This window comes from Phodopus roborovskii, unplaced genomic scaffold (assembly GCF_943737965.1).
Source record: "Phodopus roborovskii unplaced genomic scaffold, PHOROB, whole genome shotgun sequence".
In the NCBI taxonomy this organism is placed as follows: domain Eukaryota; kingdom Metazoa; phylum Chordata; class Mammalia; order Rodentia; family Cricetidae; genus Phodopus; species Phodopus roborovskii.
In genome coordinates this window covers 5,960,716-5,985,861 of record NW_026126443.1, presented here as the reverse complement: position 1 = coordinate 5,985,861, position 25,146 = coordinate 5,960,716, and the positions used below count along the sequence as shown (strand labels likewise).

Genomic DNA, 25,146 nt, shown 5'->3' with positions numbered 1-25,146 from the left:
ATGCAGAATCCATAGCCAAACATTATGTAGAGGTCCTGGAGTCCTGGGGAGGAGGGAGAAGAAGGATCGGAGGAACCAGAGGGGTCAGGGACACCATGAAACCATGACCCACAGAATCAACTGACTGGGAGCTTGCTGAGATCAGGGAACCTGTAGGATCTGATTTAGGCCCTCTGCATATATGTCATGGCTGAGTAGCTTGGTGTTCTTGTGGGATTCCTAACAGTGGGACTTGGGGTGTTTGACTCTTTTGCCTGCTCGTGGGACCCTTTTCCTCCTACTGGGTCATCTTGTCCACCCTTGATGTAATGGTATGTGCCTGGTCTTATTGTGGCTTGTTATGTCCTGTTTGGTTGATGTCCCTGGGAGGCCTACTCTGTTCTGAGGGGAGATGGAATGGAGGTAGACCTAGGGAGAAGGGGAGGAGAGGGAGAGACTTGTGGGGGTGGAGAGGGAGGGGAACCTGTACTTGGAATATAATATATGAGAGAACAACAGCTGAATAAGCAAGCCATGATCAGCAAGCTAGTAAGCAGCACCCTCTAGGGCCTCTGCATTAGCTCCTGCCTCCAGCTTCCTGTCCTTTTTGAGTTCCAGTCCTGACATCCTTCAATGATGGACTACAATTCATAAGTGTAAGTCAAATAAACCCTTTCCTCCCCAACTTGTGTTTTTGCATTAGGGTTTCATCAAAGCAATAGTAACCCAAACTAAGACCCACATATAGTCATTGATTTACTTATTTCTAAGTACATTTAAATTTTTGAATTACTTTTAATTTATTTGCATATGTACAAGTATAGGTGGGTATGGCATGCTGTATGTGAGGAACTCAGATCAATTTGTGGGAACTGGTATTTCCTTCCACCATGTAGGACCTCAATGACCCAACTAAGGTGGTTAGTTGGACCAGTGAGGCAAGTCATCTCACTGGTCCATTTCTTTTTTTTGAATTTTTATTTCTATGTATCTTATAGTCAGATTCTACTCAGTTGAGTGTGTAGTTATAAAGAAAAGTAGTTTTTGTTTATTTTTTAATTTACTTAACCTTTATTTTATGTGCATTGGGATGAAGATATCAGATCCCCTGGAACTAGAGTTACAGACAGTTGTGAGCTGCCATGTGGTGTTAGAGATATAGCAGGCAAAGGGGATGCATTCCCAGTAAGCCAAGACCACGTGGGAATACTTAGATTAACAGAAAAATGTGTTAATAGTTAAGTCAGAGCTAGCCAATAAGAAACCATAGCCAATGGCCAACAGTTTCACAGTTTATACAGTTTCTCTATGTGTTATTTGGGGCTGATGCGGCTATGGGAGCAGGCTAGTGGCAAAGTGCTGGTAACAATGTGGGTGCTGAGAATTGAACCCAGGTCCTCTGGAAGAACAGTCAGTGCTCTTAACTGCTGAGCCATCTCTCCAGCCCCACAAAGTAGTTTTTATAATTAACAAAAGTTTAAAGAGTACATTCTAGGATCAGAGTCAATTGGGGGACAGTTTATAATTTTCAAAAAAAAAAAAAAAAAGGTTTAGATAACTCTCAAACCTTCAGAACAAATTTCCTTTAAAGTCTTCAGGTGAAGACTCAGGGACCCTAGGAAGATGGGAGGAACCCAAGGAAAATAGCATTGTAAGTTAGCTGTGGTAACTCAACATGACTTCTTTGGTTGACCTGCCTTGGCGATACTTCCTTTCCTCAGACCATCCTCTAGCGAGTTCTCATGAGAACTTCCCAGGACATCTAGACTCTGGGTAAGCTGAGAGCATATTAGCTGCTGATGGAGCTGTGGGGGTGTCCCTTTCTCCTTTCTGAAATGACTCCCATTGCCCCTTTTAATGAGTACTTATCTGGTTCATACTTAAACTTTTTTCCTGATTTGGCTTGAGTGCCTCCATTCCACATATGGTCAGTCTCTTCATAGAAGAAAAAAATGTCAAGTTTTACATCATCTTTTCCCTGGAAGGATAGTTCCAAGCTGTCTTCTACCTATAAGGAAAATGAAAACCTTCATAGACAGAAACAACAGGAATACATTTTCGTATTTTAAATAAAGAAAAAGGTTTTATGTAGTAAGCCTGTATGCATGTTTTTAAACTTAAATCCCTGTGAAAGTGGGATACTATATTAGCTTTTCTTAAATACATATAAAATAATGTTTCTTAAACTGATGACAATTCATGAGTAAATGCCTCATGATAACTTGCCTGAAGGGAAAATTGAAGTACCATATTGAAGTACCGCATTCCAGAGCCCCCTTCTAACTAAAGGAGGAAAAAAAAAAGGGAACTTATCCTAAAAGTAACGTTCACATGGGACTTAGTGCATGTGACTTCAACAGCATCACATAGTAATTTATGTGACCCTCAAGGGGACGAGCACTAACGTATCCATCTGTATGTTCCACTGCAAAGCACAATGCCAGACAACAACATTTGGCAAGTATCTACTGAATGACTAAACCTTCTGCTTTGATCTCAGAAAATATTAAACTTTAAAAAAAAATAAATTAGAATGATTACTTCTGATGGAAAAAGTAATTTTTCAGGAATGAATACTTTAGACTTGCTTTTCAGGATACTACTTTCCTGGGAACAAATTAAGAGAAGGATTATCACAAAGGATCATGGGCTTTTGGAAGAGCAATCCAAATGTCCAGAGTTCATCTCAGCCACAGTGCCTTGCCCATGTTAGTCTCTAAGGAAGTTACTCACCTTAGCCTAGGTGAGCCAAACTCAAGAATTTGTTAAACATGGCTCCATATTCCTTAGCAATCAATGGGATATCTGTGTTGATTTTTATGACATCTAATATTAAGCGAGCATTTAATTAGATGACTCAGAAAAAAAAAATGAAACTTCAAGCAGAGCAGGAGGGATTCTATCTTTCTATTAACTTTATACCGTGGCATGATAGAATGGCAATACATTTACTTACAGAAGCCCAAGATCCTTCTTTCATCATTATTAATAAATATAAGGTCATATTTTTGAGCTTTTCCTTAAGTAGTATAGAAATGTTAAGGGATAATAAGCCAAATGTGGTAAGTGCTCAGTGATAAAAATTATGTTTGCCACACCTTTAATTATGTATAAGTTAGTTAAGGTAAACTTTACAACTGAGACATGTTATTTATGAAATTAAGTTGATTGTCACCAACCTTCCCAAACTTGTGTTTGAGTGGAAGTCCTGCATTCTGAAATGCCAAAATAATATCAGGTTTGTAATCTTGTATAAAAATTCCTAGGTCGACATCTTTGCTATAAGGAATGATACTGCACTGTCGATACCATCCTACAAGGTGGGGGGGGGGATAAAAAAATTTAGATTATCATTTCGTAAGGTTAAGGCTGGGGTGATTTATCAAAGTTATTTTTTAAAAGTTAAACCCCAAACTCAACAACTTGGTTATATTAGTGACTTTGAAGAATCAATCTCCCTCCTCTTTTCCCCCTACCCCTGTTCCCCTGGGCTGAGTGCTCAGCTCCCTCAAGAGCTTTAAGGAAGTCAGTCATGGTGGCTGACACCTTTAGGCTAACCTGATTGTTCTACATAGTTAGTTTCAGAACAGCCAGGGCTACACAGTGAGATCCTATGTTTAAAAAAAAAAAAGTTTTCATGATACATAATAATTTCTGAATAGATCATTAGCTTTAACAATATGTTAATTGGGCCATCTACTTAAACAATTGCTGTTCAGAGTGTTTAATCATTAATGTTTAATGATTGAGACTGCTTTAAGATGTGCTAAGAATATTTAATTCTCTTAATATGCTTTCCTGAGTCTATAATCTATAGCACTTAACAGCTCCCACAACTCATACCTGATGGGCCACATAATGGTCTGGTTAAGATGTGATAATCAGTTTACACCAATGCCATTTCTCAGTGTTTCCCATGTTATCTACGTCTTGCTTAGGTGTCTCAACAACGCCCTAAGAAAGCTTACTCTCTAACCTTACTAGTAAGTCCCGAGTCCTCCCCGCCAGCTTCCCTGCCCTGTATCCTTCCATGCTTTTACTGTTTTGTTGTTGAGACAGGGTCTCTTGAATTCCAGACTGGCTTTGAATTTGCTATGAATTTGAATTTGAATTATGGCCTTGAACTTCTGAGCCTCCTGCCTCTCCCTCCTATATTAGATTAAAGATGTGTGCCTCACCCCGTCTAAGCATGTCATCTTTCATACAGCCCAGTATATAGGATGGCCACCAATCCCAGGCTACACCTGTTGCCCCTGCATAATTATTTAAGGCACTTTCTTTCAGTCACACAGTGTCCTAAGTTGGAAAATAAAATCTATTGTAACTTTTTAAAAGCTGAACTGAAATTAACTTTTGTTTAAATACAGCCACAATAAAACAAACAAACAAACCACCAGATACAATTATAATCAACTATAGAAATAATTAAGAAGGAACAGAAAAAAGCCCAACAATTTTAAGGATCTACATAATTCTAAAGGCCAAGAAGCTGATATAATGAATGGCGTATCAAGAAACCTTTACCAGATTCTAACAGCCACTGCTTAAAACTACAAAAAGTATCTTTCCCCACCTCAGGCGAACAGTGATGTCTAACCAGTGATAATCTCAATGACCTGGAAAAGTCATAGAGGACCTTAAAGCATGCCTGCCAAGCTTCCTCTCATTAAAAGTGTTTCCTGAAAATTTTAGTTTAAAGCAATAATAACCTTTGAGAGAGAAGTAGTAAAAGGCTAATTTAAGTATTAACTGAAAATCAACCATAATCTACATGTCTGATGTAAATCTGTACCCATTATAATTTCTAGTAAATACAAGTGGCTTTATGATTCTATTTTATAGGACTGGAGACATGGCTCAGATGTTAATAGCACTGGCTGCTCTTCCAGAGGTCCTAGTTCAGTTCCCAGTAGCCACATGGTGGCTCACAACCATTTATAATGGGATCTGATGCCCTCTTCTGGCCTGCAGCTGTAATGACATGCAAATAGAGCACTCATGCACATAAAATACAAATAAATGTCTTAAAAAGATTCTATCTTATATTTCATCAATTATTTTTAAAGGAGTCAATATATCTTTGCTTCATATATTAATGTTTATTCTGCTTACAAATATTACACTTCCAATATTACTGATGCCTGGTCACTTCAAACACTCACTCCTAAAGCCAAAAGGATGGGATAGAGATAAGTGTAAAGCATTTTTACCTAGACAAGTTCCACTGCTCAACCAGAAGGGCACCCCCAGTTCCTTTAATGTTTTCGCTGCTAGCTGCAGTAATTCCTTTGCCCTCTTCCGAAAGGCCATGGCGTCCACAGTATTATCGTCAAGGTACTGCTGCAAGTTTAATAAACAGTTACCTACTATAACAATCCCTAAACTGCTAGGAACATTGCTATGATATCTGAATTGAACTTGGAAATTAACACTATCTTTTTTCTGTTGTACAAAATTCAAAGTGAGGGGGCTTGGGTGGCTCAGTAGGGTCAAGTGCTTGATATACAATTCTCAATATCCAAATAAAAGTTTGGAGTGTTGATGTGGGTCTGTGACCCCTGTGGTGTCAGGGTGGGAGAGGACAGAGACAAAGAGATCCAGGAGATCCTTGGCCAGACAGTGTAGTGAACCCATCAGTTCCAGGTTAAGTGAGAGACCCTGTCTCAAAAAATAAGGTGAAGCTGTTTTAGGCTGCTGCTAACTTGCCCAAGCCCTGGTGCAGGGCCCCACACCCATAAGCACATAAGAAGCACTAATTGGATTTGTGGGTTATAAAACATGAGAAGACATGAAAATGACAAAGGGGTGTATTGGGCAGGAGTACAGGGTACCTGACAGTGGATATAATGAAGGTGTAATAAAGGAAGACACCTAGTTCCAACCTCTGTTCTCACAGACATAAGTGCACAAATGTGCCCACATATCTACACACAAGTACACATGCGTATACCCCACAAACCCAGAAATCAAAGTTTATAGTTACTTCTTAGTCACACATTAAAATAATTTAACTAGATTCTAGGAGAAGCCAGTTTAAGAGGAAGACATATAAGTCACTAGGATTCCCCAATGATGAGACTATAAGTGTTATCAGTTTCCTCTGTACATCAGAATTTAGCAGGCTGGGCAGTTGGAAGAAAAACAAGAGCTAATTTCAGAACTAGAAGCACCATTTAAACAAAATAGATTAAATGATGTTTTAGATGCACACTTATTTACTTGTCTTTAGAGATTGGGTAATTAAGCAGAAAGACACATTTTGAGTTAGACCATCTGAGTTGGACTCTAGATCCATTTCCTTTCGGATGGGTAAATCATTTTACAAGAGTGTAAACTCTAAGAGGAGAGTATTGAATCAAATACCCCAGTGTCTAGAACAATATCTCTACATCTGACAAATGAACAAAAGAATGGAAGAAACAAATTTCACTGTAATTAATGTCCTCATTTATAACTTACAGATAATAACCATGCTTTATAGAACTACTTTACAGATCAGAATGAAAGCCCTTTTGTAAAGTATAAGGATTTGTACTGCTATCTTTTACTTAGTCATTTTACTTTTCTGATTTACTACATTTTATTCTGAAGCACAAGAAAACAACATGAAGTCTGTTAGTATTCAGGCATTTGTACTGGCCTGTCCTTGGGGTTCTGACAGGATATACCCTCAGCTGCAGCCACTGAGAGCAGTACCTGTGCACATTCACCATGATCCCTACTAATCGGGCCCTGCCCACCTTCCATCCTTCTCTCTCTCTCTCTCTCTCTCTCTCTCTCTCTCTCCCCCTCTCTCTCCATTCCACTTCCTTTCCCTGCCCCTCTTTCTTCTCTCCTGCTGCTCCTGTCCCTGGAGGCCAGTCTCCCCCTTCCCCTTTCCCCTTTCTGTGACTCTTTCCCCCTAATTAAAAAAAACAAAAACCCTCTGTTTGAACCCTGTCAATGGTCTCTCTCTCTCTGTTTTTCTTAAATTACAATGTCTTCAATGGTATTTCACTATGAAACAAAATATAAACTTGGCCTAGTGGCCTAGGAAAACAGGGACACAGGTCTTTGGCTACTGGTCTAGCCTCATCACTAGCCTCTTTTTACATGTAATGCTACAGTAATAAAATGTACCTTCTCCAATATGCTACAATCTTTCTAGCCTGTTCGACCTTATATGCCATTTTCTTCTTCAGTATGCCTTTGAGTAACAAAACCATGTTTCAGCTCCAAGCTATGAGAAATATCCTGATTTCCCTGAAAACACAGATGAGTGTGTTTCTGTTCAACATTTGCTAATACAAAAAGCCAAGCAAAACAATTCCTCCCTGAACTTATAACAGTTACCACTTACACAGATTTTCAAAATCTTTAATTTTTTCACTATTTTATGTATATGGGTATTTTGCGTATAAACATGTCTGTGTACTATGTACATGCCTGGTAGCCCTGGCAGAAAGAAGAGGACATCAGATCTTGGGAATGGAGTTATAGATGACTGTAAACTACCACGTGGGTGTGGGGAATCAAACCTAGGTTCTCTGAAGAGCAGCCAGTGCTCTTACCACTGACCAATCTCTCCAGCTTTTTTCTATTTAGTTGTAACGGTTGGTTTTGTTTCAGTTTCCCCAGTGAGGCTGTAACCAAGTGAGAGCAGGTGCCACATTTCTCCCTCACTAATCTACAGCTGTGGAATGCCACCTGGTACATAGTAGATAAGCAACAGATACTATTGTGTGGCTAAATGAAGAAACGACTAATTCTGACAGTATCCTAGAATATCATGTGATTTCTTTTCTTTTACAATAAAGCAGGAGAGAATATAGTTCATAGAGATATGTCCCTGGAACTATAAGGAATAGCATCGCTATGTGGTTCTTGAGGGGAGTGTCCTATGAAAGAAAGTTCCCTGCAGGAAAGCTGTTTCTATGGATTAAACAAACTATACAGGATAGCCTTTCCTCAGTCATTACTTTTAGAACATAATGAGAGGTACATATTCTTATGCCTGTAAGAGAGAATGCCTAGCTAAACATTTAGAGACCTAGCTAACACTTAGATGAAATGCTAAGCCAGTCATGACCGTCAATGTCAAAAGACATCTTAAAGCTACAACTTTCCTCTCTGTTAAAGAATACTTGTCTTATGGGAAATCTCCCTTCAAGCTGTTGGTCAGAGGAGTCCAAGAAACTCGGAGAACAATGTTAAGTTATCATCTTTGGTTGTGTTCCAGAATATGAAGGTAAGACCTTACTGCTGAAGACACTATACTATTAGACACAGCACTTGGACTCAAGCTAGAAATGAACAACTGATCATGGAGTGTCCAAGTTAATACATCTACAACACAATCTTCATATCTAAGACTCAGGATGTCTACTATGAGATAATATCCTCTATAGATAACAGGGATGTGTACTTACAAATCTTAGCAATATGGTCACCTAAACAAGAACTGTACAATGACAGCACCAGCTGACATTACAGTGTGGATGCGGGAAATTCCAGGCCTCAACCTCTAGATCAAAAGTTTACAAGCAATTAATGGCTGCTAAGAGAGACACAATCCATTTTCTCTAGTAATGGGGCCCCTGATAACTTATCCAATGTTGTTTGGTTGGATTGTACAACTTGATTGAGCTGCAGATAATGATTTGAATTTATAGATCTCAATAAATAGATTTAGAAGTACATATATACAGACACATGCATAATGTCCTTGTTAAGTGAGAGGGCCTGTGACTTAGAGAAATGGCTGAACCTAGGGTGGGACAGGAAAATCACAAGGGGAACTTAGAAAATCTATGTTTTGTTAAAAATGAAGACGATGGAGATGAGACAGAAGACACATGAGCTGTGGTGAATATTCTTCTACCAGCCAAATAAGCAACAATCTGAGGATTAAAATAAATGATGAAAGGGTCTACAACTCATTAAAACAGAAAACCATGAGTTTCTTATTTAAATAATGTGATGAAAAATGTTAATATTTAAATAGTTGCAAAGTAACTTGCAAACAAATACTTCTAATTACAAAGGGAAAAATGCAAAGTCACAAAAGCATTTAGACTTCAACTGAGTGGATGATGTGAACATCAAAAGTGCTCTGTAGCCCCACCAGAGGGACAAGGGAGGCCATAGGACTCAGGAAGGAAATGATACTTAAAAGTCACAGGAAATTCCCAAAGCTGCAAGATTCACAGGCTTCACCCCAAGGTTATAAAGGTTTCAACAATTTCTAGGGTGGTGAGACTCCTGGGAAGCTGTTAAGGAGCTCTATGGTATGCAGCTTTTCTGAGTGTTACTTACACAGGGGTGAGTTTCTTGGTGATGCTTAAAATTGGTCTTGCTATATGTCTTAGCAGGCCTTGAGCTTTTGACAACCCTCTTGCCTCTTGTAATGTGGAAATTACAGGCGTGTGCTACCACACACAGTAAATTGACATTAAAAGCAATGTATGTTAATTCTTGATTTTTGAATTCAGATATAGAGAATATTCTAGTTTTTAGAAAATACTAAGTTATTGGAGGCTTCAGGACACTGGTTTATAGCTTACTCTCAAATGCACCAGAAAACAAACAAAAAAGAACCCCTCCCCCCAAAAAAACCCCAAAATCCAAAATATGTGTCATTTGTATTGTACTTGCAGCTGTTATGTAAGTCTGATACTGCTTTTAAAAATCACTATTAAAATAAACCAGAAAGCTAGGGGGCTACTTTACAAGTTGCTTTTATTTTTCTTAAATTGTATTAATTCATCGATGTAACCATACTGTGCATTTCATTTCATTTCATACTGTTTGGCGCCATCAAGTGTTCAAATGGGTGTAAGTTAATTTTAATTTACCCTCCTGGTATTTTACTTATCTTGGTTCTAACATAACAAAGAATGAAACATATAAGATGATAAAGATTAAAAAAACATTACCAAGCCTTTTAGAAATTCCATATCAGTAATATCAACACATGACAGGAGGGGAAACATAATTAGGCATCACAAATGGCATGGCAGCAATTGACTATCGTGAATAAAATATGGTGCCTGTTATCATGTTTACAGAATTCGGAGATAAAAGATGCAGTGCACTGTGGTAACTGCTATGGCAGAGATGCGCAGTGCCCTCAGGGCAAGAAGCACCAAGCTCTATCACTCTATCGCCCATGATCTCAGTAGACTCGACAGCTCTATAATAATAAAATCAAAAACAGGCCAGGAAGGGCAAGAAGGACCACTTGGGCTGCCAGGCCTCCTTGGTCTTAGGTATCAGCATACAGTATCTGAGAAACTTGGTATTTGAGTCTTGGATACTGGGCAGAAAAAAAAAATGACAGTTTCTCATTCTGTTTGCACTAATTTGCTTTCTATTGCTGTGATAACACTATGATCAAAAAACAACTTGGGGGAGAAAAGGGCTTAATTCCTCTTACAACTCCTACTCATAATCCATCCCTGAGGGAAGTCAGGGAAGGAACTCAAGGAACTCAAGGTAAGAACTGAATCAGAGTTGGGCAGTGGCAGCACAAGCCTTTAATCCTGGCACTTGAGGTAGGAGGGTCGATGAGTTCAAGGCCAGCCTGATCTACACAGTGAGTTCCAAGACAGCCAGTGCTACACAAAAAAACCCTGTCTTGAAAAACAAAAAAACCAAAACAAAGCAAAAAAGACACCCCCCCCAAAAAAAAAGAAAGAACTGGAGCAGAGACCATGCAGGAATGCCACGTACTGGCTTGCTCAGCTGTAAGTCTCATACAATCCAGAATCATTTGCACATTTGCACAGGTGTGGCCCTGCCCTCAGCAGGCTGGACCCTCTCACATCAATCACTGATGAAGAAAATGCCCCCATAGACTTTCCTACAGACCAGTCTTTGGCCAGGGAACCCCAGAAAACGTAAGGCAAGTAGAAGAATTAGGGAACCAAATCCCACAGTCAAACTGTTTTCACTGTATCTCTGGTTTCATACAATTGTTACAGTTGGAAGTTTAGACACATCAAAACCATTTGTGTATCACTATAGTCAAAAGCCAAAGGGGTAGAACAGCATAGAGAAAAAGCTGAAATTCAGCTTGTTTAACATCTTGCTAAATATACTCACATACTCATATTCAGTCCAAATGTCTGACAAAAATCCCTACTTTCATTACACCTTTCTAAATCCACATGGTGGATTTAGTGGCTATATTCTAAGTCAACTTGGACTTCTTAAAAAAAAAAAAAAGCCCTTTTAAAATAAAGCTGTGAGCTATAGTAACTGTGGGATGAAGCCAGTGTTAATTCTATGAGAGTCTAATAAAACAAAGCAATAAACATATGCCCATTCTCCATTCAGGCAAGAAAAAAAGTGTGTGTGTGCATGATGCCCAGGGATGCTTTTTTAATTGAGATCCTCTGTCTTAGCTGGCTGGGTGCTGGGGTTATAGACTTGCTATAACAGTCAGTAGAATTTATGTTTTCCTAGTTGAGACAGGGTCTTGTTGGCCCAGGCTGCCTCTGACCTCGCTATGTAGCGGAACATCACATCACCTTCAACCCTCTGCCCCTATCTTCCTTCCAAGTGCTGGGATTGCAGGCACCTGCTACCACGCCTGATCTATGTGGTGGTAGGAAGCAAACTGAGGCCCTGCGCGTGTCTAAAGTGGGATGGATCTCTGTAAGTCTGGCACCCACAACACTCAACCAATTATGCTACAGCCCTTGGGTGGGGGGAATTAAGTTTTTAGCTTTGAATGAAAAGAAAATAAGTAGGATGAAAAATGATCAACTCAGGAGGCAGAGGCAAGTGGATCTCTGTGAGTTCCAGGCAAGCCTGGTCTACAAGAGCTAGTTCCAGGACAGGCTCCAAAGCTACACAGAGAAACCCTGTCACACACACACACACACACACACAAAGAAAGAAAAAAAGATCAACTTAAGACATTTTAACCTATTTTGTATAAGCTATCTTCACTTCCTCTTAATAAAATAACTGAGGCATAATATTCTCATTAATTTAACTTAGAAGTATATTATCTGGTTGTCTCTAACCTGAAGGAATGCCCGAGCTTCTTTATACCTGCACTCGATAAATCTGGAGTGTGGTATTTCTTCTAGAAAGTGTCCTGGGTCTTTTGGAATAAGTACGTCTAGTCCATCAATAGTAACTTGCTGTAACTCTGGCCTGAAAATAAAAGTTAAGTTTTACTATCAAGATTTAATCCAGAAAAAAAGGCAGCCTTTTAAAATAGTAAACATTATTGAAGGAGCTAAATATCAAGTGAATTTTCTTCAAATACTTGAGGCATCAATCAGCAACTTTTATTGGGACCTTGAAAATCTGATATCCAATAACAACACAGAGTTTTGGTTTTAAGTATTTTCATTAATGCAGCTAAATTTGGGGGTGAGGAGGGAATGTACTATGGATTGAAGCTAGGGCCTTCTGCATGCTGCCACTAAGCTACACCCCATCCCTTTCCTTTTTTTTTGCTTCAGCCTCCTATATAGCTGGGAATGTAGGCCTATGCAGGCCTGTGCTGTTAGGCCTGGCTAAGTGCATCTAAAATAGTTTTACAGACACTTTGACATTTTAAGCAGAAATGGAAGTTAAATGACATCTTTTTCAGTTATCAAGTTGGTTTCAGAGAGGTAAATAGTTCTTATACTTCAGAAATACTGAGTAATCACAGTAACGTGGGAGCCTCACTAACTGGAAAGATAACTGGAACCCACCTTCTATGAATATTCTTGAGAACTTTCTATTCCTCTATGTAAAACTATAAAATATACAGATGACTTTATCTATTAGCATACATACTTACAACATATTTCTTAGTTGGTGATTTTAAATTTAACTAAATTATTAACTATAAACTTCGATATAGACTTTTAAAACCTTAAAGAACTAATTGACTTCCAAAAAAAGAAAAACCTGTTTTAATACAAAATAAGAAAAAAGTTCATAAACGTGAATAGTGGCTAAGATTTTGACAAAAATAAAGGATGCAACAATGAAACAAACTGTTTCATACAACCCACTAATCACTTTTGGTCATTTATATTCCTGGCTTCTCCAGTTATGAACAACCTTTCAGCTGTTTCTCAAATGCTGCATGACATTAAACAAGTAATAAGAAAACAAAAATAAACAAGAGCTTACAGTTCTAAAGCATGACAGTAAGCAGGATTTCTCTGAAAGTGGTCTCACAAGGTTACTGATATGAAAAATTTTATAAGAATGATAAACTTTAAGGCAAAGGACAGCATTCACTGATCTATTTACATCAAGTTCCAGTATTTCAGACAGATTATGACATCATTATTAATGACTCCCGAGGACTCTGGGTTAGTAAGCTGACATTCATAGTCCAGGTTCACATGAGTCTCCTCAAGTGCCTGTTCCTTGTCACCAGTGTTTACTATTGTGATAGTTATGGATAGACTCCTACACAGAGTATCACTTTTATTCCTATGATTTGTTTTAGTTTCCTGAGGCAGGGTTTTATGACTACTGCCAGGCTGGCCTGCAACTTGTTAGTTAGGCCAGCTTGCAACTCTCCTGCTTCTGCTTCCTGAGTGCTAGGATTTACAGGTGTGAGTCATTATCTCAGGACATAGGGAAAATAAAATCACACACACACACACACACACACACACACACACACACACACACACACGCATGTAAGACATAAAGGCACAAAACAATGAGTTACAAGGATTTGTATTTTCATCTCCATCACAGACACTGAATCTTGTCAGCTTCCAGGAGGTCTCTGTGTACCCCACTCACTAACTCCCTATCTACCCTTCCCTATCCAGGGATACAGTCTATCTTGTTTGGGGGGTGGGTAACTTTTCCTAACTAACATTAGTACCTTTATTCTATTTTAACTATAACCATGAACACAGTATACCTGTACACTATTATTCTTTTCTTCCTTATTTCAGACACTCAGCATTGCAGGACCTACCCAGCAGAATTACAGCAGGTGTCCATGAGGTATAATACTTCAATGTATGAGCATATGTACATACATATAAATATAAACACATAATATTATGGGTTTATTATTGTTTATTTTATAGACTTACCTGTCAAAAGCTCCAGCATAACGACCATACTGTAACTTTCGAAAAGGAACAAACTTTCTGTCCATGTGCCCCTTGAGTCGTAGGTGACCATGCCAGAGGTAGTTGCCGCTTCTCTCATGAAAGACCACCAAGTGGATGGCATGAGTGGCCAGCTTACAGACATAGTGCAGTGGGATTTCAGTTCCAGAAAGTGAGTCTATTCCATCTAGCCGAGGATCTTTGCTTTCAATCTTTAAGCACTGAAATCCCATATTCTCAGCTATCCGAAACCAGCCATCCTAGCATAAGACAAAGATCAAGCCTCAATATTAAAAATCAAATACTAGTAATAAAACTAAAACAATTGTTACACCATGAGTTAAGTCATATTTTTGTCTTAATTTGATTTTTTTTCCAGAACATTTTAAAAAATGAGAGTGGTAAACAGAAGGTAATACTGAAAGAATAAAGTGGCAAAAAAGGGTATGGAGAATGGATAATATGTCTAAGGTCTCTAAAAATTAACATAAATCTCACCCATAGGTTAAGAATGTTCATTTAGTGTCCTCTCATCAGTTATTATGAAGTAAATGTTAGTAGTAGAAACAGAAAAGCAAACTTAACAATTCTTATCTCTTACCACTTTAAAAATGCTATAACAAAACCCCTACCACAATGCAAGCATCAGGAAACAGATTGCAACATACTGTAAGACAATGGATGCTTTCAAAATCATTAGAACTTAAGTCTCATTTATCAAGATTATCCTATATGTAGAATTTACATGATTAAATATTATTATGAGTATCTACTGTCCTAATAGACATGTCTACATTACAACTCAAGCATCTATGGTTCAGGGAACATTGCAGAAGAGGGTCCAAAAGATGGTAAGAGCCAGAATACCAGAAGCCTGCTGGAAAAGTCTCTCCTTGAAATGGCTGATGCAATTGTTCCAATTAAAAAACATTAAAAAAAAAAAAAAAAAAAAAAAAAAAAAAAGAGGGGGGTATTTGCTGGTACAGTGGCCTATGCACTGCAGAAAGCCTGTAAATTTGAGGCCAAATTCAACTACAGTGAACTCCTGAGTCTTAAAAACTCTTGTATTTCACCAGGAATTTATAATCTCCAAACAACTTTTACTTATATTCTTATATATACATTTTAATATGACGATCACCCTATAAAAGTGGCAAAAGTATTACAGATAAGGAAACACTTAAAGTCAACTTTCCAAACATAGTTAATAATATACAAAGCCACTTAGTGTGTGCAAAGTGCAAGCAAGCACATTGGTACCTCCTTTACTACCCACAGAGACTATGTACGGCCAGCAAGGAAGGTGTTACTTACATCTAACCTATAGTCATGGAACATAAAACTTTAAGAAAGTGTGTCTCACTGGCCACAGAATTCAGGAACAAATACTGAGAATCAAACCCAGACTGTGAGGCTTGGTTGGTGGCAAGCAAGCTCACCTGCTGCGCCATCTCACCAATCCGTAGTCCACCTTTTGTTTCTTGCATGACTCTGGTCATATGTATTAGTCTTGCCAACTGTGCATATCCCTTTCTTCTAAAGTAGCAAGGGCACTGTGCTCAAAAGACACTTTGTAAATGTGAAGGAATATGTCTTACCATAACAATAAACTGGTATTTAGAGGCCGAGGCCAGAATTGGTGTTGTGAGTGACTATCCTGAGCCAAGCAATCACCATCTTGGGAAATCCAGCTGTGCCCTCTTGCAAAATGTCATCCCAGTGGGGCCTGCTGACTGCTTACAGCCCTTGTGGAGAGATAAGGAGGGTCTCAAGATCCACACCAGCAGCTCCAACACTTACTGTATGTAACTCTGCCTCAACTGCACCAGGTGACACCTCCGGAGAGGAGTACAAAGGCCAGGGAAAACTAGGGGAAGAAAGCTCCACATATGTGACTATAGGGAAGACCACTGTTAGGAAAAAGCTTTCCAAGTGAGGTCACTTATTTTAAAACCATAAAGCAAGATTGAAATTTAAGTTCAAGGGGCTGGAGAGATGGCTCAGTGGTTAAGAAATTTAAGTTCAAGTTTGTGGACATATCTAAAAAAATACTTCATATGAGTAGCAAACTAATACTGTGTGCATACAAATAGAAGCATGGTGCTCTGAACAAAATCCTACATTGAGGCCCTCTGAGCTTCCCTACACTAATGGAGATATTGAACACTCATGTTGACCTCTTCAAGGTCAATGATTATAGTCAAGACAGTGATATAGGAACAACAATTTACTAGAAACTTCTTAGAAAATTTGTCCTTCAAAAGATACATGTCCCATTCCTTCCTCTCATTCTTCCAGCATGAACATAGATGTGCTGTTCCTATGGCACCAAGAGAGCTATGCTGGGATGATGATGGAAATGGACCAAGAACTTCGGCCCTGGTATCTGTGGGAAGGCAAACTAGCATTAATAGTCACCATTATTTCAGCCTTACTTGCTCTAGGCTTGATATTCACTTATTTAGAGCTGAAAATATTCCCAATACAACTTACACGAAGGACCTGAGAAGTCCTGCATTTTAAGTGGTGGAGCCATCCATCTCCATCATCTGAAGCGGCTGACTCACCTCATTCTTCCACAGGTGATACTGCAATGCAAATGCAGTAAAGTCTCTCGGAGCACACAAAAATCTGCAGTCTGAAGCTGAGCCTTGAGAAGCATTTTTCACTTGCTCAAAGTTTTTATTAACCAACTCCAGAATCCAAGGGTCAATAAGGAACACTGGCACATTTTGGCTGGATGTCAGCATAATAAATTTCTTAACTGCACGCTGTTTGAGAGGAAAAAAAAAAATCTCGTTGAAACCACAAAGCCAATAGAATTTCTTCCCTAGTACTGGGAAACTGAATCCAAGAAGTCACATATGCTAGGAAAGTGCTGTCACTTATCTCCCTCTCCAGTCCCTTTTGGATTTTTCATTTTGAGAGAGGATTTTATTAAGCCACCCAGGTTAGCCTTAGACTCACTATGAAAGGCTTTGACCTTGCATTCCTCTTGCCAAACCAAGACTCCCTAGTAGGTGTGATTAAAAGGCCTGGGCCACTAGGCCTAGCTCATCACAACTCAGTTTGTTAAATTTTTGTTTATTTAATTTTCTAAGAACTTAAGAGAGTGTCTACCCAATAGACACCATGCTTATCACTGCACTAGGGATAAACGAATGAGTAACAGCTATGGTTCTGTCCTCAAGAAGTGCATAGTCTACTGAGAAAGATAACAAGTCACTATAGTTCAAAGTAAAATATGCTACAACAAAATGTAAACAACCTAGTGCAAAAGGAGGAAGCCAAAAATGGCCAGATGTGGTGATAAATGCCTGTAAATTCAGCACTCCAGAGGTAGAGATTGGAGACTACCACAACGTTTGAGGCAAGTCAGGGTATGTATAGAAAGTTCCAGGCCAACCAGGGATATACCAGTGAGACCCTGTCTCAAAATAACAACATAAACAAAACAAAACCACGTAGAAAAAAAAAAAAATCAAAGTACTCACAAGGACTAGCTTCTCATTTCCCACAACATAGGCTATCATGTATCATGGCTGTAATTTCTTTTTTATTACTGAGCCAGTTCTATCTTTAAACTTTTAAAACAGTTGTTGACACAGGGTCTCAAATAGGCAGGCTGGCCTTGAACAGTGTCTGTAGCTGAGGATGACCTCGAGTTCCTGGTCCCTTGCTTCCTCCCATGTCTGGAGGTTGAATCCAGGGCCCTCCACATGCTACGTAAACACTACCAACTGAGCTACATCTCAGCTTTGCCTTCTCAGCCTTGTTTTTCACTTTTAATTAGGTAGATAAAAGGCAAGAATGTGTATTTTTAAAATATGGAGGTTCTGAAACTTTACAAGACAAAAAAATCTAATGTTATATTACATCATCTGTTCTTCTCACCTTACAAAGGAAGCTCTGATTATTACTGATTATTAATTTCCCTTTATATTCATAGCTCAATTCTGGTTCATATTTGGGGAAGTGTTATAGTTCAGTGAACAAGAATTCTAGAAATGGAAAGCTAAATTCTGGATTTAGATGTTTACTAACCAACTAACCTTAATCTCCCTGACTAGTTAAACTGAGAGCAACGTTCATATTGACTTTTTAGGGTTTCTATAAGGACAAAATGAGGTATTCCATGTAAAGCACTGGGTATAGAGTCTATACATGTCCAAGGTTGTTACTGTCATTGCTATCAATGAATGAACTAAAGACAACACAAACATTGTAATTGAGATATCTTGTCTATAGTACATACCCACTGTGTACTATCAAATCCAATCCGGTTTCCCTTAGATTTTGATGAACCAGTTCCATTCTGGAAGGGAGCAAAAGAATATTTTGGTAAATTCATAGCCAAACACACAATATCCAAAGGCTTATTTCATATTCCGAAGCAAAACATCATATAATTTTCAATATAATAACTCAAGATGTAAAACACTGACAGAATACAGTAAGTTACTAAAATTATTCAGTGGCATGGCCAGCATTTCTGAACCAATTAATGCCCATCAAATAGCATCTGCATCCACACTCTTATGTCTACCTGTCTCCCTTCCCAACCCTCCTTTTTCCTCCCCCCCCTCCACTCCTCCCTCTGTCCTGCCCTGGTCTCTCCAAGCTCAAACAAGTTTGATAATTCCTTGTGCTGTCAATACTTTTCTAGCTATAAAGTATAAATAACTGAGGATGCTGACGGCAATTAGAATCACCTCATCCTACAAACACAATGTGTTCAACATCTGTAAAAAGAAGGCTAGTCTTCTCATTAAACGGCATACTCAAGGACAGGTGACAATGTTGAGCTGTCTTCATCTTATTATGTCTGGCCTAGTGCTTGGTTAAATAAATGGTAGTTTTGTTAATTGGAGGTGAAAAAGGAGGAAGAATAATTGGGATAGAGCCAAACTCGTCTCTCAAAAGATCTGTAAATTAGACAATAACAGTTTAATATGGACAGAGGTAACTTTGTAATCTTCAGTCCTGACAATGGAGACTGCAGACAGTAATTTGGTTTTCATTATAGCCCTATATTAGGAGAGGAGGCTGAATTTTTAAGCTGCTGAATTGGCTGAATTTGGAAGAAGTACATTTCTAGAGATCTAGTAGATTGTTTTATAGTAGCCTTATTGGAATTAAGATCATATATCATAAATTCTACACTTTCAAAGTGTACAGATAAGTTAACTGTATGTATGTTGGAACAGAGTCTAAAAATGGAGTCATGAGAGAGGAATTCTGAGTGCTTGTGAGAATATTACAAGAAGACCTCACTTTCTTCAAAACACAGAATTGTTCTTGGAATGTGTTTTCCTGCTCATCCCAAGTGTAGCAGATAGGATCAAATTCACTTCAGCTTGTTATTCATGTGCCTCTATGGGAAAAGATGTTTTGCCATGTATGACTTGTCCTTGAGATTATACACTTTCCTGAGGTGATTGTACAACTTATACACTCAGAGTATAAATTGTCCGATGCTCTGAATAAAGTTGGCTATTGAATGAGAGTTTAGTCTGCCTCATTTTTAGGCTTGCTCTCCCAGGTTCCCACCTCCAACTAAAGCAGTAAACACATAGTTAGTAGTGTTACTATTACCTCTACCTAGAACATTCCACCATGTCAAAACTACATTCTCCCCGGTTTTCTTCCTCTGTGCCACCATTATGAGCAACACTGTCACAAATATCATGTCTTGTAAGCCATGTCCTATACAGTCTATTTTGCTTGCTTAGCAAAATATCCCAACCAAACCAAACCAAACAAACAAACAAAACCTACAAACAGTTCACATTCACAGCTGGGCATGGTGGAACACACTTAAAATACCAGTATATGGAAGGCTGAGGCCAGAAGATTATTAGTGCGCTCTAGGCCAACCTGAACTATACAGAGAGACTCTTCATCAAAAAACAAAACAAAAGTCTTTTCTCATTTCTCACTCCTCTACAGCCACATTCTTATCCAATTGTTCCAGAAACTTTCTACCTCAAGATTTCTGTACCATATTTCCTTTGGTTTCTACACAGGACTCTCCTCCTATGGACATCTACATAATTCATCCTGTTAGAATAGACTTTTCTGACTTATAATGACCTCCTACATTCTTCGTGTTCATCTGGAAAACTCCTACTTTGCCCATAAGACAAACTTAAAATATCATGCTGCCCCCCAAAAGTATCCAGTAATCCAGCCTCCCAAGTATGTTATCTTCATTTCTTTTTTCCTGAGAACTTAGCTTGAAGAGTCAAGGATAACAACACTGAAACATCTAGTATTATAAGGCTTAAAGATCACACAACTTCATCGCCTCTTATAAGAAAAGGAATGCAAAGGTACATTTTGCAAATGTTAGGAAAGCATGTAGTTTTGTAAATATACCTATTTACCTATATAATTAAGTGTCCTAGCATTTAAATTTCATTATCTGAATAGTTGCTCTATCTTTGGGAACAGCTACTGGTACCCAGTGGCTACAATTATAAATGAATAAGAAGAATGCAGTCACTGCCAGCCAATGACCATACAAATAGAGAACCAAGAAAATAAATAACCTGACCTCTTAGTCTTCCTAGTCTCCAATATCCAGCTGATGCTTCCCATTGGTTGAACCCAACTGGAAACCAAAGGGCAAGGGAGCTCAGCTAATGCAGTCCACAGAGGCCAGCCTCCCAAGACATAGAGAATAGTGAAGAGAGATCTGGAGAGGCAAACAGAGAATATCCTGCATACTATGCTATAGAGATTAGGTTGATTCTATAGGTATGCTATGCAAATAATTTGATCAGATCTCTAATTATAAAAGAATTTGTGTACAGTAATAAGGATTAGAGTCTAAACAGTAGGGGACAGAGAATTCTTAAGTAGTAGAGTATTCAGAATGGAGTTTGAAGAAATAAATACTAAATTATCTGTTTATCTGTTTCCTTTTATGTCTCTTAATCTTTAATTCTAAAGCTCCTCACATTGTGAGTTTCTAGAAACTTGGGACTGAATTTCATTTATCATTAAGCTGCCTATTGCTTAAATAGTTTAAAAAAAAAAAACAAGTCAAGGGATTTTTAAAAAGCCTAAAGATATTTCAAAATATTTCCTACTGGATAGTTGTATGAAAACTTGATGGCCATAAATAAGTGGACAGGCAGAACCAGATCCTAAAAGGGACTGGCAGAAAAATAATGGTGGCTTTTAAACTCCACTAACTCAATTATGACAATCATTTAAATAACAGGATTTCCAAAAACAAGATTTCAAGATTAAAAAAAAAAAATCTTATCCTTTCTGATGCTAGTATTCAATAATCAAGTTCTTACAGGAACCCCAAATCCAAATTCTTAATTTAATTTGTACAACTATTTAAACATGCCAATAGCGTCAAATGGTTAATTCTTTGTTAAAAACAATGTAAGGCCTTCAATATCAGATTTTTCTCCAATTGTTTATAAACCTGCACACCTAAAGCTGAGAGACCCTAACTGTGGTCTCTGAGTACTGTCCTCTTCTGCATCTCGGGGCTGTTTCTTAAAGTAGAAATGCCACTCTCAAGTCCTCCATGGACTGAACTCCTAAATGTTACAAGCCAGCAAGAGGAAGAAAGCTATGTGTATTAATAAGCCATCTGGTTTGAAAACCTATGGTCTACAGCCTGGAAATATATGAGAGAATAAAAATAACATGCTTTCACTGTAATAAAAGAAATTCACATTTTTTTTCCTAGACAATGGAAAAACAAAGATGTGGGAGAATAAGGAAGGCGATGTTTATCAAAATTTGCCATATTACACCAGATGTTAAAAATATACTTTCCCTCCAGGCATAGCCAATATGTTTTCTTTCAGAGCAAAACAAAGCAAGCCCAAAGTCAAAAACCAAGTGAAAATCTACACAATTTTACCAAGGGACCAACTTAAAACTACTCCATTGCTGCTTATAGCTACATGGCTATAAGGTTAATTCCCATTCCTAATGATGGCACGTGAATTTGTTCCCTGTGAATAACTGCTGCCATTCTTCTTTCAAATCCCTCCCTCTCAAGGAAAACAAATTACTGAACATAATGGGAAGCCAGCCCGGAATAACATCCTGTGAGTGGCCTTCTAGGTACTAAGAACAACCAATTGTTGAAGGCTTTGTCTTTTACTTAGCCATCAACCCCCATATTTTTAATTGTCCTACAGCGTTCTGAAAGCCATTTCATCTCATATCTTCCCATCTGAACATGTTCTGTTTAGATAGAGTTTTACTTATCCATAAGTATTAGATCCTGAACATATTGATCATGAGCAAGAAATACTCAGTCAAGATCCCAGTTAACTTATTCATAAAACAGTGAGACATAGCTCACAGGGACTCTACAATAATTTACTTCAACCTTATTTTTATTTATTTGTTTGTTTGTTTATTAAGGGGTGGGAGAAGGTGTGCCACGGTGCAAGTGTGGAGGTCAGATGATAACTTTCAGGAGTCAGTTCTCTCCTTATATAATGTGGGTTCCAGGAAATGAACTTGGATTGCCCAGCTTGGAGGCAAGTGACCTTACCAGTGAGCCATCTCACTAGCCTCTCAACTTTATTTTTAAAACGAAAATGTAAACCTTTGGTAGGAAACACAAGCTACTAGAAGCTATCTTCTTTAAGCACAGACATGTAGAAAACACTAAGTGAGACGCATCATATCAACTAGACTAGCTGAGCTAGTAGCTACATTGGCAACATTGCTAAGAGTCCCAATCAAAGAAATCAAAGGTCAAAGAAGTGACACTGAAGGCCAGATGACTGAACTAAGACTTCAACTCAGAACCCATATTCAAGAATTATTACTACTGCCAGGCAGTGGTGGAGCATGTCTTTAATCCTAACACTTATGAAGCAGAGGCAGGAGGATCTCTGAGTTCGAGAACAGCTTAGTATACAGGACGGCCAGGGCTACACAGAGAAACCCCTCCCCCCCAAAAAAAAATCACTACTACTACTACAACTATCAAATTGAGAGTAAGACCTTTGCTCTCCTAATCTCAGTTTGGCTGCTATATACCCTGTCTTAACAAGTAATCAGTAAACACAAATTAGACAAGCACACTGAATTAACACCACATTAACCTATTAGGTGTAATAAGAAGAAAATACCTAGAGACACGTCTTTTCCTTTTCAGTGTAAACTGTAAGTCGTTATGAATGGATCCCAACTTATGATGGGTAGACTCACAATATTTTCAGTTTACAATGATGTGAAAGTATTATATACTGCATAGAGCTGACACCTTTTCCTGAGGAAGTGACAGGCTATTCAATACTCACGGTGCTGTGGAGCTACCAGTCACAAGACGATGAAGGTACTCATATCTCACTGCATACTATGTCAAGCTATGATGTTCAGCAGGTGAAGCATATTATTTTTTACTTATAATATTTTTATCCTAGAATGAGTTTAGTTGAAGAATATCTGCACTTGGAAATTAGACTTCATAAAATGCTCACACAGCTATCATTCTACTAGAGTTTGTATTTCAGGATATGAGGGGATCCCACTGCGGTATCTGTTATCCCTGATTGTTAGGGTTAATTTGGCTGTCCAGGCAGGTGTCCCCTTTTTCCCTTACTGCTCCATGTTTTTTTCCCCTTGAAGCTGAGCATTCAGTCAGCCAAAAAGGACAATCTATGCCTCCAAAGGAAGACTGCTCTTGGGTCAGGGATATACGAGAAGCTGTGTTCCCTGATGGAACGTCCAGTTTGTTTGCATTTCTTTTCCTTTCTTTTTTGCTTTTTGTTTTTTGTTTGTTTGTTTGTTTTGTTTTGTTTTGTTTTCGAGACAGGGTTTCTCTGTATTGTTTTTGAGCCTGTCCTGGCACTCACTCTGTAGACCAGGCTGGCCTCGAACTCACAGAGATCCGCTTGCCTCTGCCTCCCGAGTGCTGGGATTAAAGGCGCACATTTCAACAACCTGAACGACTGTCCTGGATCTGAAAAGTCAAGTCTATCCCTCTATGAAATATAGTATATTTTGTTATCTTTAAGTATTATATAATTGGATTGATTTTATTTGTAGACCATAGAAGACATAAACTCATCTAATTAAGTGGCTAAGGCCAAGACGACAACTACACGAAAGCTCCAAACATAAGCAAAAGTAGGCTTTCTTTACTCTGAGAAAGCAAATAGTCTTCTTCCCTAGACAACAACCGACTTAGAATAATCTCTGCTAAGATCCTGAAAAGCTGTGTAATCACCTCAACATGGTACCAAACGCATTTGCTACCACAAGAAGCTATTGGACTCCAAACTATACCTCTACTTCTTCAGTCCTACAAACAGCAACAAAGGCTAGTTAAATACAATTCTTCTGGTAGATTCTGAATTAAAATATACACCATGACAAAAAATAATTTTGATGTTATCAAAATTATCTCTCAGTGACTTTATTTAACTGACACTATTTTGTGGAATAATCATCCTTATTAATCAGAAAATATGAATAGGTTAAATGTTATAGAAACATTACTTTTAATTTTATAATTTAAAAAAACATTTAATTGTAATTTTTGAACTGCTTGCTACATCCTACAGAGATGAAAACCTCAGTGAGCAATGTTTCGGTAAGAAAAAGTTATACATCATTAATTTTATATACTGCAATTAAAATGTTATAAAAATGCACAGCCACAATGATGTCTAATAAGAAAAAAGCAGAATTACCTTTGCTGACAAATAGTGCTTGTAGTAGTACAGCTGAAACAGCAGAAATGCAGAGCTTGTCAGTGTCAAAAGGGCCAAGAGCACGTTCTTATTGATTCTACTCATTGGTCTGTAGTGTTCTCTCGGATGTTTTTTAACAGTAACCCAGTTGTTTTCATCTTCTTCATTAATCGAGAAGATAATCTTGTTTTCTATGATCAAAAATACTTCTGCAAAGAAAAAAAGGCCAATTTTTCAAGAAAAAAAGTTAAGGAAGAAAATTAACTTCAATAATCATTGATATAGCACACATACATAAAAGTTATTTAGCCAAGCATGGTAGTACATGGCTATAATACAAGCATTTGGTAGGCTGAGGCAGGGAAATAGCAAGTATAAAAGGCCAGCCTGCGTTACACAGTGAGGTC

The 25,146-nt window shown here is 38.2% G+C and overlaps 1 protein-coding gene across 4 annotated transcripts in view; it reads right to left on the bottom strand.

Annotated features, from left to right (window-relative positions):
• Positions 1-24,935, bottom strand: part of Fktn (fukutin) — a 44,811-nt gene extending 19,876 nt beyond the window's left edge. For 2 of the 4 annotated variants that reach the window (XM_051187814.1, XM_051187816.1), the window contains exons 1-8: positions 24,740-24,935; positions 18,307-18,366; positions 16,619-16,822; positions 14,034-14,311; positions 11,991-12,123; positions 5,190-5,319; positions 3,159-3,292; positions 1,860-1,987 (exon numbers count right to left, since the gene is read on the bottom strand). In XM_051187814.1, the coding sequence (XP_051043771.1) occupies positions 1,860-1,987; positions 3,159-3,292; positions 5,190-5,319; positions 11,991-12,123; positions 14,034-14,311; positions 16,619-16,822; positions 18,307-18,366; positions 24,740-24,844 (1,172 nt within the window). In that variant the 5' untranslated portion in view covers positions 24,845-24,935. Of the gene's footprint in view, positions 1-1,859; positions 1,988-3,158; positions 3,293-5,189; positions 5,320-11,990; positions 12,124-14,033; positions 14,312-16,618; positions 16,823-18,306; positions 18,367-20,607; positions 20,749-24,739 lie in introns of all 4 variants that reach the window. The other 2 variants (XM_051187817.1, XM_051187815.1) reach the window with 2 other exon arrangements.
• Positions 24,936-25,146: the final 211 nt, after the last annotated feature.